At 56.2% G+C, this 13,499-nt stretch overlaps 1 protein-coding gene across 1 annotated transcript in view; it reads left to right on the top strand.

The window, feature by feature from the left end:
• CHD5 (chromodomain helicase DNA binding protein 5) overlaps positions 1-13,499 on the top strand; it is a 78,195-nt gene that overhangs the window by 40,177 nt on the left and 24,519 nt on the right. The window contains exons 16-25 of the mRNA XM_025384202.1: positions 3,705-3,842; positions 3,932-4,053; positions 5,176-5,349; positions 5,720-5,861; positions 6,301-6,432; positions 9,125-9,242; positions 10,580-10,704; positions 11,818-12,049; positions 12,286-12,396; positions 12,677-12,849. Coding sequence (XP_025239987.1) covers positions 3,705-3,842; positions 3,932-4,053; positions 5,176-5,349; positions 5,720-5,861; positions 6,301-6,432; positions 9,125-9,242; positions 10,580-10,704; positions 11,818-12,049; positions 12,286-12,396; positions 12,677-12,849 — 1,467 coding nt within the window. The remainder of the gene's footprint in view (positions 1-3,704; positions 3,843-3,931; positions 4,054-5,175; positions 5,350-5,719; positions 5,862-6,300; positions 6,433-9,124; positions 9,243-10,579; positions 10,705-11,817; positions 12,050-12,285; positions 12,397-12,676; positions 12,850-13,499) is intronic.

The following is a 13,499-nucleotide window of genomic DNA, read 5'->3' as shown; positions in this document are numbered from 1 at the left end:
TTTTTTTTGAGACGGAGTCTCGCTGTGTCGCCCAGGCTGGAGTGCAGTGGCGCGATCTCGGCTCACTGCAAGCTCCGCCTCCCGGGTTCACGCCATTCTCCCGCCTCAGCCTCCGAGTAGCTGGGACTACAGGCGCCCGCCACCACACCCGGCTAGTTTTTTGTATTTTTAGTAGAGACGGGGTTTCACCATGTTAGCCAGGATGGTCTCGATCTCCTGACCTCGTGATCCACCCGCCTCAGCCTCCCAAAGTGCTGGGATTACAGGCTTGAGCCACCGTGCCAGGCCTGCATTTCTTTTTCTTTTTTTTTTTTTTGAGATGGAGTCTCACTCCGTCACCAGGCTGGAGTGCAGTGGTGTGATCTCGGCTCACTGCAACCTCTGCCTCCCAGGTTCAAGCGATTCACCTGCCTCAGCCTCCCGAGTAGCTGGGACTACAGGTGCATCCCACCACACTCAGCCGCTTTTTGTATTTTTAGTAGAGACCGGGTTTCACATGTTGGCCAGGATGGTCTTGATCTCTTGACCTCATGATCTGCCTGCCTCAGCCTCCCAAAGTGCTGGGATTACAGGTGTGAGCTACCACACCTGGCCCAGCCTCTGCATCTCTAAATACTCTCCACATTGAGGAGCGAGGACTTGCAGCCATTGGCCCCTAGAAAATGTCAGTGCTACAGCCTTGTTGGCTGGCGGATCCTCCCACATGCCCTCCGAGTCCCTTATGTCGGCCTCCTCCACTGTCTGCTGGCAGCTGTGGCTCTTAGAGATGCTCATAAACTGTTGAATGAGTGAATGAATCAATGATCCCACAGGTGACTTTGTAGATGGATGAGCCCCTGGTCATTAGACACAAAAAGAACCTCCCCTGAGCCATGCTGGGACCCTGCTGTGTGCCAGGCACTTCGCTGATTTGGCTCTTCTATTATATTTACTGTTTAATTATTTTATTGTTAAAAGTTGTGGTAAAATACACATAATGTAAAACTTACCATCCTAACCATTTTTAAGAGTACAGTTCAGCTGGGCATGGTGGTGTGCACCTGTGGTCCTAGCTACTTGGGAGGCTGAGGCAGGATGATTGCCTGAGCCCAGGAGTTCGAGGCTGGAGTGCGCCATGATTGTGTCTGTGAACAGCTGTTGCACTCTTGCCTGGACAACATAGTGAGACTCTGTCTCTTAAAAAAAAAACAAAAAACAAAAAACAGCCAGGCACGGTGGCTCACGCCTGTGATCCCAGCACTTTGGGAGGCCAAGGCGGATGGATCACCTGTTTGGTCAGGAGTTTGAGACTAGCCTGGCCAACATGGTGAAACCCCATCTCTACTAAAAATACAAAAATTAGCCAGGCGTGCTGGTGCACACCTGTAATCCCAGCTACTCAGGAGGCTGAGGCAGGAGAATTGCTTGAACCTGGGAGGCAGAGGTTGCAGTGAGCCGAGGTCACGCCATTGCACTCCATCCTGGGCAACAAGAGCTAAATTCTATCTCAACAACAGCAACAACGAACCAAAAAAAAAAAAAAAAAAAAAAAAAAAAAAAAACCAGTTCAATAGTGTTAAGTACATTCACATTGTTATGCAACCAATCTCCAGCACTCTTCTCATCTTGTAGGAAGGAAACTCTGTCCCCATTAAACATGAACATCCCCACCACCTCCAGCCTCTGGCAGCCACCAGTTTACTGTCTGTCTGCACGAGGTTCACTACTCTGGGTACTTCATATGAGTAGAATCGGGAAGCATCTGTCGTTTTGCGACTGGCTCATTTCACTGAGCAGAATGTCCTTGAGGTTCATGCATGTTGTAGCACGGGTCAGAATTTCCTTCCAAGGCTGGAGAACATCCCATCACGTGGATAGACCACGTTTTGTTGATCTGTTCATCTGGTGATGGGCACTTGAGTTGCTTCTGGCTTTTAGTGATCGTCTAGGAATATGGGTGTGCAAATACCCCTTTGGGTCCCAGCTTTCACTTCTTTTGGGTATACACCCAGAAGTGGAACTGCCGGATCATATGGTAATTCTATTTTTGATTTTTTGAGGAACAGACTTAGCTCTTTGAGTTCTCATAGCATTCTTCACCTAGATAGGCGAGGAGACCGAGGCTAAAAGATTGTGTGTAAACCCAGGTGCCATGTGTGGGCAAAGCCTGTGCTGCACAGCATCCTTGGCCCTCTCTGCTCTATCACAGGCATGTGGGCTGCTGGGAGAGGCAGGTTTGGTACAGGACAGGACAGGCCTGCTTCACTGGGTGGGGGGGGGGCCCAATGCAAAATGAAAATGCAGGGCTCGCAGGAAAACAGCTTTTTGCTTTCTTCTGTGGTCTCTCTGTCAACATGCCAAGGTATTTTACATTTGTTTTCTTTTTTTCTTTTTTTTTTTTTTGGAGACAGAGTCTCACTCTGTCACCCAGGCTAGAGTGCAGTGGTGTGATCTCGACTCACTGCAACCTCTGCCTCCTGGGTTCAAGTGATTCTCCTGCCTAAATTTGCATTTTAAAGTCGTGTTCCTTCAGGTGTGGGGATCCTCACCGGAAGAGTGCAGACCCTCACAGGCACCAGGCTCTGTCCTGGAACTTGGTGCATAAACCGTGTGCCTGGCTTTCCCTCCCCACTAGCACCCAGGCCCAGGCCCCCACCAGGGGGAGTAGGGGGACAGCGGTCACCAGGCAGGGGCAGGGGAGCAGGGGAATGAGAACCTGTCCCAGGGAGGCTCCACGTCTCCAGCATACACTCCACTGTCCCCTGGGATATATGTTACAAACCACAAATTCAACAATAATTTGAAATTAATAATTTCAAATCAGCAACCTCAGGGCATTAAACCCCAAGTGCAGGGTCCGTTTCTCTGTTCATGTCTTGGCTCTGCCATTTATTAGCCACAGGGACCTGGGAGAGTGCTCCAGCCTGAGGCCCCGTGAGCTTTAAATGGGGATAAAAGGCCAGGTACAGTGACTCATGCCTGTATTCCCAGTACATTGGGAGACTGAGGCAGGAGAATTGCTTGAGGCCAGGAGTTTGAAACCAGCCTGGTTAACATAGTGAGATCTCCTCTCTCCAAAAAACAAAAATAACCCTGGGGGCAGTGGGGGATAAAGGACACAGTTGAGCTCATGTTTTGTTCGGATGAGGTGAGAGCGGAAAGGAAGTAATAAGCCCGGAGCCAGGGCTGGTTGAGGTGGCTCATGCCTGTAATCCCAACGCTTTGGGAGGTAGAGGCGGGCAGTTCACTTGAGTTCAGAAGTTTGAGACCAGCTTCGGCAACATGGTGAAACCCTGTCTCTACAAAAATGCAAAAGTTAGCTGGGTGTGGTAATGCGTGCCTGCGGTCCCAGCTACCTGGGAGGCTGAGGTGGGAGGATTGCTGGAGCCACCTCACCTGGGAGGTGGAGGTTGCAGTGAGCTGTGATCGTGCCACTGCACTCCAGGCTGGGGGATGAGAGTAAGACCCTGTCTCACTGGTGGTGTTACGAGTGGAGGCCGTTTCTTGTCGTCCACACCACCCTCAGGGCTGTGCTCTGGGCCTCAGTTGATGCCCCTCTGCTTGGTGGCCAGCATCTGCCCCTCTGGTGCTAGGCTGGCCGGCCCAGGGCTCCCTGGAGCCTTTGTGTGTTCCTGTGCACACCTCCTTCTTGGCTCTTTGTCTCCTGGGACTGTGATCCGCTCTGCTCCCAGCTGTCGCCTCCCCAATGCCCCTCTTTTCTCCAGAAAGAAGTGCAGATCAAATTCCATGTGCTGCTCACCTCCTATGAGCTCATCACCATCGACCAGGCCATCCTGGGCTCCATTGAGTGGGCCTGCCTGGTGGTAGATGAGGCCCACCGCCTCAAGAACAACCAGTCCAAGGTAGGTGGCGCCGGCCGCCAGACCCCAGAGCTGCCCAGGGCGAGGGGCCACCCAGAGCCCCCTGATGGGCCCCCCTCTCCTCCCCTCAGTTTTTTAGGGTCTTAAACAGCTACAAGATTGATTACAAGCTGCTGCTGACGGGGACTCCCCTTCAGAACAACCTGGAGGAGCTGTTCCATCTCCTCAACTTCCTCACTCCAGAGAGGTTCAAGTGAGTCACCTGGATCCGGCCAGGGAGGTGGTGGTGGGGCTGGGGTGGCCCCAGTGAAGACAGATCAATAGCCCATCCTGGCTGTGAGACCTGCTCAGCCGTTCCTTCCTCATCAGTAAAAAGGGAGTGTTAGCGACGTCCCCGCTTTGACCTCCCGCAGAAGCAGGGTGTTGGGGTGGGTGGTGTGGGTACACGGGAGTGTTTGGTAAATATCAACTGCTGCTAATACCACGACTCTTCCTTAGCTCTGCCCTAGACCACCCAGGGCTCCTCCTGGACTACTGTCCCTGCCTGCACTCCCCTGGCAGGTTCCTTTCCCTCTGCTGAGACCCCAGTGACTCACATGGGCAACCGTGGGGGAGGCAGAGGCAAGCTCCCAGGTGGCCGGAACCCACTGCCCCAGCCTCCTCATCTTCACCTACCTCCACTTGCCTGCTCAGAATGGGGCGTTCAGGGTGCAGAGTGTCGATTGTGGAATCAGGAGATGTAGTTTTTTTTTTTTTTTTTTTTTTTAAAGAAACAGTCTCACTCTGTCGCCCAGGCCAGAGTGCAGTGGCTTGATCTCAGTTCACTGCAACCTCCGCCTCCTGGGTTCAAGCCATTCTCCTGACTCAGCCTCCTGAGTAGCTGGGATTACAGGCATGTGTCACCATGCCCAACTAATTTTTGTATATTTTTAGTAGAGATGGGGTTTCACCATATTGGCCAGGCTGGTCTTGAACTCCCGACCTCAGGTGATCCGCCCATCTCGGCCTCCCAAAGTGTTGGGATTACAGGCGTGAGCCACCAGGAGATGTAGATTTGAGGGCAGGTTTTGGCAAAGCTGGACTGTATCAGCTTGGGCACTCATCAGACTCAGCTTCTTCCTCTATTATCTGGGTAATAGAGAGCTCCTGTCCTGGATGGTTTTGAGGATGGAAAGGTGTCCAGGGTGGCTGAGGAAAAGAGGGCTGTGATGTGTAGAGGCGACAAGGCTTAGACAGAAATTGAGACGATCCCCAGGGCAATGCCAGGGCTCTCTGGTTCACCAGCCAGCCAGCCTACATGGGCTGGGCGCTCTGCACCCTGCCTCCCTTGCCCCGGTCCTCTGCTCTCGGCTGTTATCCCAGCTTTTTGTTGCAGCAACCTGGAGGGCTTCCTGGAGGAGTTTGCTGACATCTCCAAGGAAGACCAAATCAAGAAGCTACATGACCTGCTGGGGCCGCACATGCTCAGGCGGCTCAAGGCTGACGTGTTCAAGAACATGCCGGCCAAGACTGAGCTCATCGTCCGGGTGGAGCTGAGTCAGATGCAGAAGTGAGTGGTGGGCTGAGCCTGGAGCAGCCTGTGCGTGCCCCTTCCCCTGGGCTGCTCTCCTGGGTCGCTTCCCAGGTGGGTGGAGGGCTCTTCAGCCTCACTGAGGCCTGGGCTCATGCTTTGCATATACTTTCTTCGTGGGGCCTCTTCTCAGGTTTTAGTGACCAGCGTTTCGGCCGCCTGAGTGCTAGCAGTGTCCCCCAGTCACTTGCAGGGGGACTCCAGGCTGGTGGCTTCACCTCTTGGGGGTCCCTTGGGTCTCTCTATAAATGGGTGCTTGGCCACCAGCTTCCAGCCCCGCTGCAGAGCGGAGAGAGCCCTCTAGGAGGTGGGTCTGACCCAGCCTGCCTTTCCTCGTGCCCTGCTGCAGGAAGTACTACAAGTTCATCCTCACGCGGAACTTTGAGGCGCTGAACTCCAAGGGGGGCGGGAACCAAGTATCGCTGCTCAATATCATGATGGACCTGAAGAAGTGCTGCAACCACCCCTACCTCTTCCCTGTGGCTGCTGTGGTAGGTTTCCCTGGCCATCATGGCAGCTTCTCCATGGCCGCCATGGTAGGTGCCTGTGACTACTGTGGTAGGTTCCTGTGGCCGCTGTGGTAGGTTCCCCTGGCCATTGTGGCGATGCCGCCATGGTAGGTTTCCCTGGCCATCATGGAAGGTTGCCTGTGGCCACTCTGGAAGGTGCTGGGGAACTTAATGTGGAACCCGCTGCTGTGGTAGGGCTGGCACAGCTGTGAGCCCTGCCTGGGAACGGGGGGCCTGGAGCCAGGGCCATGGGACCCACGGTCTACCCCGCACTGTGGAGCCTGGCTTGGGTGTCGGCCTCATGTTCAGCAGGCAGACAGGCCATCACCCCATTGCTCGGCACCTGTCTGTTCCCTGCGGCCTCTTTGGTGCAGTCGGAGAGGGGAGCCCGCCAACGCCCCACCTCCTGCTGTGTCTGCAGGAGGCCCCTGTCTTGCCCAATGGCTCCTACGATGGAAGCTCCCTGGTCAAGTCTTCAGGGAAGCTCATGCTGCTGCAGAAGATGCTGAAGAAACTGCGGGACGAGGGGCACCGTGTGCTCATCTTCTCCCAGGTGCGCTGCCCCTGCCCAGCCCCGCCATGGCTCCACACCCCACAGAGAGCATCCTGCCCTGATGTTTGGGGGCGCAAACTTGCTGGCACCCTTCAGGACCCAGTGCCGGTCCCATGCGGGTCACGTGACTGTGTGTCGGGGGTCACGCCCCCGTGCTCTGGCATGATGCAGCTGAGGAGCTCAGAGCACAGTTGCCATAAAGAGCAGCATCTACCCGCACCTGCCCTTCTGGTCTGCATAGCCAGGCTGGTAGACAGCCCCCTCCTCCCCTGCAGCTTGGTTTCTCATTAAGGTGGGGCCCTGGGGTACGGTTGGGAGGAATTTCTCTCTCCAATAGGCCCTGAGGGGCCACTGGCACCTGGCTTGTTGGCTTGGAGGCAGGGCTGCAGGCTCAGGTGTGTTCATTTCTTTCTCCATCCCTTTGTTTGCGTCTGTCATAGTCAGGCTCTGTGCTGGCACATGGGTGCAGGGACCAGTGATCTAGTCCCTGTCCTCAAGCTGCTCAGTCTACTGTGGGAGACAGCTCAAGGGACAGGTACCTGACCCTGTGGTCAGCTCTGTGTTGGAGGCCACAGTGATGATCCTACAGGGTCATGGGGCTAAAAATGCTCCTCTTGTGGGCCGACTGAGCCAGGCCCCTTGCTCAAACCCAGAGTCTGGGCTATGGCTCCTTGTGCACAAACATCAACTGAAAGCAGCGTCCGCCGCCTGCAGCCCCGGGTCACCCTGCTGGGCTGCTTCAGCGCAAAGAATACTGGAAAGCAGGGCAAGTTTGAGAGCAGCGGCCGAGCCGAGGAGTGGCTAGAGTGGAGATGGATCCACACCCCCCAGTACCTCGGTACGAACACGAGACGCAAGTCTGGTCAGAGGCCTTGAGATACCCAATAATGGGAACCACACAGCTTCCAGAAATGTGCATGTGGGGCAAGCGGCAGAGACAGGACCCTCCTGCCTAAAATGAGCCTGTGAACCCCAATTCCAAACCCATACAAAAGTGAATGCCGAGACATCCCCCAAAGCAATAAATAGAATCCAAGTAAGAAAATAGGGGCTGGGGTCGGGCGCGGTGGCTCACGCCTGTAATCCCAGCACTTTGGGAGGCTGAGACGGGCGGATCACGAGGTTAGGAGATCGAGACCATCCTGGCTAACACGGTGAAACCCCGTCTCTACTAAAAATACAAAAAAAAAAAAAAAAAATTAGCCGGGTACGGTAGCGGGTGCCCGTAGTCCCAGCTACACGGGAGGCTGAGGCAGGAGAATGGCGTGAATCCAGGAGGCGGAGCTTGCAGTGAGCAGAGATCCGGCCACTGCACTCCAGCCTGGGCTACAGAGTGAGACTCTGTCTCAAAAAAAAAAAAAAAAAGAAAAAGAAAATAGGGGCTGGGTGCAGTGGCTCACCCTGTAATTCCAGCGACTTGGGAGGTTGAGGCAGGAGGATTGCTTGAGCCCAGGAGTTGAAGGTTGCAGTGAGCTATGATCTTGTCACTTCAGTCCAGTCTGAGGGACAGAGCAAGACCCTGTCTCTTGAGAGAGAGAGAGAGAGAGAGAGAGAGAGAGAAAGAATAGGATAGCCTGAAAAGACTTTATGTAGACGTGTTTAGTATCCTCAAAAATGATGAAGTAATTGACACCCTAAAATAAAGAAGAAATTAAGCAAAAGCAGGAAGAACTGAAATAGGAACAACTGGATAGAAACATGCATGAAATTGAAATAAAACATTTCAACAGACTGGACAGACTCTGAACACTGTTGAAGAGAACTTATTGATGAATTGGAACCCGGTGCTGAGGCATTTCCCCAGAATGCAGTGTACAGAGACAAAGATAAAACAGAGAGAACATGGAAGACACCTTGAAATGCTCCAACAATCATCCAATTGGAGTTGCAGAAAAAAGAGAAAAAATGGTGAAGAAGCTGGATTTGTTGAGAGTTTGCAGACCTGGAGAGAGATGTGAGGTCTCAGATCTGGAGTGCCTTCTGGAGTACCAAGCAAGATAAATATAAATAAATGAATCCTTAGACACTTTAGAACTCCTAGGTACTTTAGACCTAGTAAAATAAGGGCAACCAGATCGTTCTCAGTCTTCTTAACAACAACAGGTGGCAGGGACCGTGGCAAAATCTCCAATGCACTGAGGGAAAATGTGTGCTGATAGTTTTATATCCAGCTAAACTCTCTCTCTCTTGAGAATAAAGGGAATTACACGGGGTCGTGGGAGCTTAGAAGGGACTGCTTTTCTTTTCTCATGGGGAGGAGTGAAATCAGGGAAGACATCACAGAGGTGATGTTTGTGTTCCCTAGGCAGGAAGGGGGTGGGTATTCCAGAAAGAGAGTCAGGTAGTTTGGAATGGCTGGGGGCTGTGAAGGAGCACTAGTCCAGCAGAGCCTTGAATACAGGGCAAGAAGATGGAGCTTAATTCTGTGTGGTGGGAGCAGGGGAGGCTCGTGTCAGAGCCCTGATTTAGGCAAGTGGCTGCGGGGCTGGGCAGGAGGATGGATTAGCTCCGCGGGGTGAGGTTGGAAGCTTCGTTCTTCCCCAGAGTCCTGAGTTGGGCCTGCCTGGGACCCAGCTGAGTCCCCACCTAGCAGGCGGCTCTTTCCCTCCCCTGGCTGTGGCGGGGTCCCTGCCCATGGCCCATGGGGTCCCTTGCTCCTTGGCAGTTCCTCATGTGCCCATCTCACCTGCAGATGACCAAGATGCTGGACCTCCTGGAGGACTTCCTGGAGTACGAAGGCTACAAGTATGAGAGGATTGATGGTGGCATCACCGGCGGCCTCCGACAGGAGGCGATCGACAGATTCAACGGTACCCCCATCCCGCCCAAGGGTTCTGATTGAGACCCCTTTTTGGCCTCTTCTCCCAGGCCTGGTTCTTAGCCAGGCCACCCAGCCAATGGTGTGTAAGCAGAGCCACGAACAGCTGAAGACAGCAGGCCAGTCCCAGGCCTCGGCAGCTTCCCCTGAGCTTCCAGTGTTAAAAGGATTCCTCCCATGGAATCGGAGTTCTGAGGGGCCCAGCAGATAACACCTGCTGGGAATGGAGCTAGACAATGAGAAAGGCAGACGGGGGCTCTAATATTGACACCAGATAAGCCCCAGTGACAAGTGGTGTTGGACAGAGCCTGCCGTATGGCAAATGGTGGCAGGAGGTACAGAGATGCATGTGCTACCTGGGGCCACTTCCAGAGGCAGGAGAGAGTGAAACGGCCGGGCCACACACGATCAGGTTCTTCCCCCAGAGTCACCCACGCTCGGTCTTCCCTGGCTGGGAAGGAGAGACGAGGGCAGAGGCGAGGAGGGTCTTGCCAGTGGAGCTTCTCCTGTAGCAAAGGAAACTTCTGGAGTGGGAAGCAGTCAGCTGCAAGCTTCAGTAGCAAGTTTGCAGCAAATAGTAACAAGCTTTGTTTCCCTGGGGCGTCAGCCCTTAGAAAGGGGCTGGACCATGCTCTCCGAACACCCGAAGCAGTAATTCCTTTTGCACACTCGTGCCAGAGAGCCAAGAGGAATAGCAAGTTCAGAGTTTCCGGGTCTAGACGTGGCCCAGCCACATGTGGAAGCAGGAGTGGCTGAAGCCCTGGGTGTGCCGGGGGCCTGTTTGCAGCTCCAGTGGGGGCTGTGGTCAGTCCCAGGTCACTGAAGGGTCCCGAGATGCTGAGAACCTGCCATCCTGTGACAGGGTTGCCCAGTGGGGTGGGACCCCAGGCCCCGGAGCTGTGCCCCTGAGTTTTCCCGGGCTGCCCTGACAGCATCGGTGGGCTAAGGGAAGCCGGGGGTGGGAAGCTGGGGGGACATGGAGGACTGAGCTCTCTGGGCTCTGCTTGTACTTTGCTGGCGGCTTGCACTTTGTTTTTTGCTCATCTGGGCTTTGAAAATTGACCTCCTCGTTCCAGTGACCTCCCATTGGGCCAGGGCTCAGAGCACGCTGGGGGCTAAGTGGGCTTGGGCAGGCCTCCCCTCTGGCTCCCCTGAGTGCAGCTATGGCCACCTGTCTCTGATGGGGTCTCCGGCTTTGTCCTTCTCTGCCAGGGACCTGTTGCTGCAGTTCCTTCCCTCTGTTCTCCCCACCTCCTTTCTGGCACGCCCATCTCCCTGCCCAAGGTACACCCCCACAAACACCCCCATCTGCTGGCCTCTCTTTTTCAGCCCCCGGGGCCCAGCAATTCTGCTTCCTCCTTTCAACCCGGGCAGGCGGCCTGGGCATCAACCTGGCCACAGCCGACACTGTCATCATCTACGACTCGGACTGGAACCCGCACAACGACATCCAGGTCTGTGCCGCTGCCACCCGTCACCCTCCCAGGGGGCCTCTCATCCCGGGCCTGAGGCAGGTTCTGTCCTTCATGCCCTCCTGGCCATTGCCCCCTCACCTACCCTGCTGCTGTGGGCCTCCGTCCCTTATGGAGTCTCGGCCCCAAGACGGGCCCGGGGAGTGAGTGGAAGCTCATCCCTCCAGCTCCGTCCTTGTCCAGAGGAGGAAACAGGCTTGGAGAGGGCAGGGAGAAGGCAGGGGAAGTGTCCCGGGGCACACAGCAGTTCGTCGGGGCCTCTGATCTGGTCTTTCCCATCCTCAGGACCAAGGAGGGAGGCAGGAAGAGGGAGCCCTGGGACCCAGAGGGGCACCCATTTTGGAGGGGGCGGGGAGCAGAGAGTGGGGCCTGTGGGAGGTGAGTAGGGGAGGATGAGATAGTACAGGGGGCAGATGGGGCTGATAAGGAAGGATGGAAGGGCTGCGGGGGGAGGGGCTATGGGAATAGAGCCACCCTCGTGTCCCTGGCCACCCCTCTCGGGCACTGGGACACACACATCGAACGCTTACAAATGTAGGGGAACACATACAAATTGATGTCTCTCATTCACGCGTGTGTGCGCCCATGCACACGGATATACACGGCCACACCCAGGTCACCTCATGCAGGGCTGCACAGAGGCACTTCCTTGTATGATACTGGGCAGATTCAGCTCCTTGCTGCCCTCAGAAGGTGGCTGCGCGCCTCCAGCACATGGTCTTGTGGTCCCATTAGTGGTTCGCTCACAGGGAAATGCAGCCTCCTCCTACCTCCCTATGGCCCCCATGAAGCTCTGTGTGGCTTCAGTTACACTCAGCACACTGGCCGTGTCATCCCTCCCACACTCTTGCACACCTGCAGTCCTGCCTGCTTCCACTGGCTGGGAGCTTTTCCACTCCAAACCCAGCCTGGCACCCAGGCTCGTGGGAGGCTCCGCAGTCAGGGAGGGAGCCCAGCTGCAGGGGTGCACGCACCACATGCCTTTGCCTACACAGTCATGCACCCCATTCCATGCTCTTGAGCTCATTGGTGTGACCCCTTGCATTGCCTGGAGCCCTGGGTGAGCCACAGGTGCTGAGGTGCAAGTCTCCCCAGGCCTTCAGCCGCGCCCACCGCATTGGCCAGAACAAGAAGGTGATGATCTACCGCTTCGTGACTCGGGCCTCAGTGGAGGAGCGCATTACGCAGGTGGCCAAGCGCAAGATGATGCTCACCCACCTGGTGGTGCGACCTGGTCTCGGCTCCAAGTCGGGGTCCATGACCAAGCAAGAGCTGGATGACATCCTCAAGTTCGGCACAGAGGAGCTCTTCAAAGACGACGTGGAGGGTGGGCCTCTGTTCCGAGGGAGCACGGCGGGGCCTGGGGTGGTCCCGCTGAGACACCTATCCAGGGCTTGCTGGGGTCCCTGCCCGCTCCAACACACAGCCTCTCTCCTGCACCCCCAACCTGTGTCTCCTGGCCAGGACAGCCCAGGGTGGTGTCTGCCCGCCAACCCTGCAGCCGTCTGTGCTCCTGCAGCCCTCTGTGCTCCTGCACCAGTGCTCTCCTCCTCTGTCTGACAGGCATGATGTCTCAGGGCCAGAGGCCGGTCACACCCATCCCTGATGTCCAGTCCTCCAAAGGGGGGAACTTGGCTGCCAGTGCAAAGAAGAAGCACGGCAGCACCCCACCAGGTAGGGGTCAACCCAGCCTAGTCTCAGCTCCTCCTGCGGCCAGGTGGCTGCTCCTGCAGAGGAGGGGTTCCTTGACCCGCCCTCACTTGAGTGTCCTGGGACTGCCGGGTGGACGGGGAACGGAGCTGTGACAGCGCGGTTTCCTCTGTTTGGTCACCACGCCTCTCAGCTGCAGCCCCTGGTGGGGATGGGAAGGGCCATTGTTCGGAGTCTGTTCCTGGGTCCCCGGGGCTGGATCAGGGCAGTCTTTGTCCCCGCACTGCACTTGCGTGCTCCCCAGGTGACAACAAGGATGTGGAGGACAGCAGTGTGATCCACTATGACGATGCGGCCATCTCTAAGCTGCTGGACCGGAACCAGGACGCTACAGACGACACGGAGCTACAGAACATGAACGAGTACCTGAGCTCCTTCAAGGTGGCGCAGTACGTGGTGCGCGAGGAGGACGGCGTGGTAAGGTCCCGGCCTGCCCTCCTTCCGCAGCCCCGCCCTCCAATGCGCCCACACCTTCCACTGTGACCCCGCCCTCCTGCCACAGCCAGCCCCGAAACCTGTGACCCCGCCCTCCAGCCTCAGCCCCCTCCTCCAGCCGCAGCCCCGCCCTCCCTGCTGTGGCCCCGAACTCCTGCCTTAGTGCCCCCTGCTGTGACCCCGCACTCCAGCGTGTGCTCCGCTCTCCAACCACGTGCTCAGCCGTCCCCGCCGGGGCCCTGTTGCCCCACCTGTGGGCTCAGGACTAGGCATAGCAGTGAGGGAAGGGACGGAGGCAGTGCTGAGGGCAGTACAACTACATGGACCGGCCACTGCCCTTGCACACATCAGCCGCCTGCTCCGTGGCATCATCCCGGCTCCAGTCCAGCTTCCCCACTCTCTGAAGTGCAAGCTGATCTGCCACCCCGTTGCGCAGAGCCCTGTGCCCAGAGTCTGGTTTCAGTCCCTACCCGGCTATGCCCTCCCACCCCTTCCTCAGGGCCTGCATCTCGGCCCTGCACCTGGACCGCCAACATTCCAGAACGCCCTACACTTTTTTTTTTCTTGAAATGGAGTCTCGCTCTGTCGCCCAGGCTGGAGTGCAGTGGCACAATATCGGCTCACTGCAACCA

Source organism: Theropithecus gelada, chromosome 1, assembly GCF_003255815.1.
Source record: "Theropithecus gelada isolate Dixy chromosome 1, Tgel_1.0, whole genome shotgun sequence".
Classification (NCBI taxonomy): domain Eukaryota; kingdom Metazoa; phylum Chordata; class Mammalia; order Primates; family Cercopithecidae; genus Theropithecus; species Theropithecus gelada.
The sequence above is the reverse complement of the archived record's forward strand: the minus strand, read 5'-3'. Positions and strand labels throughout refer to the sequence as shown.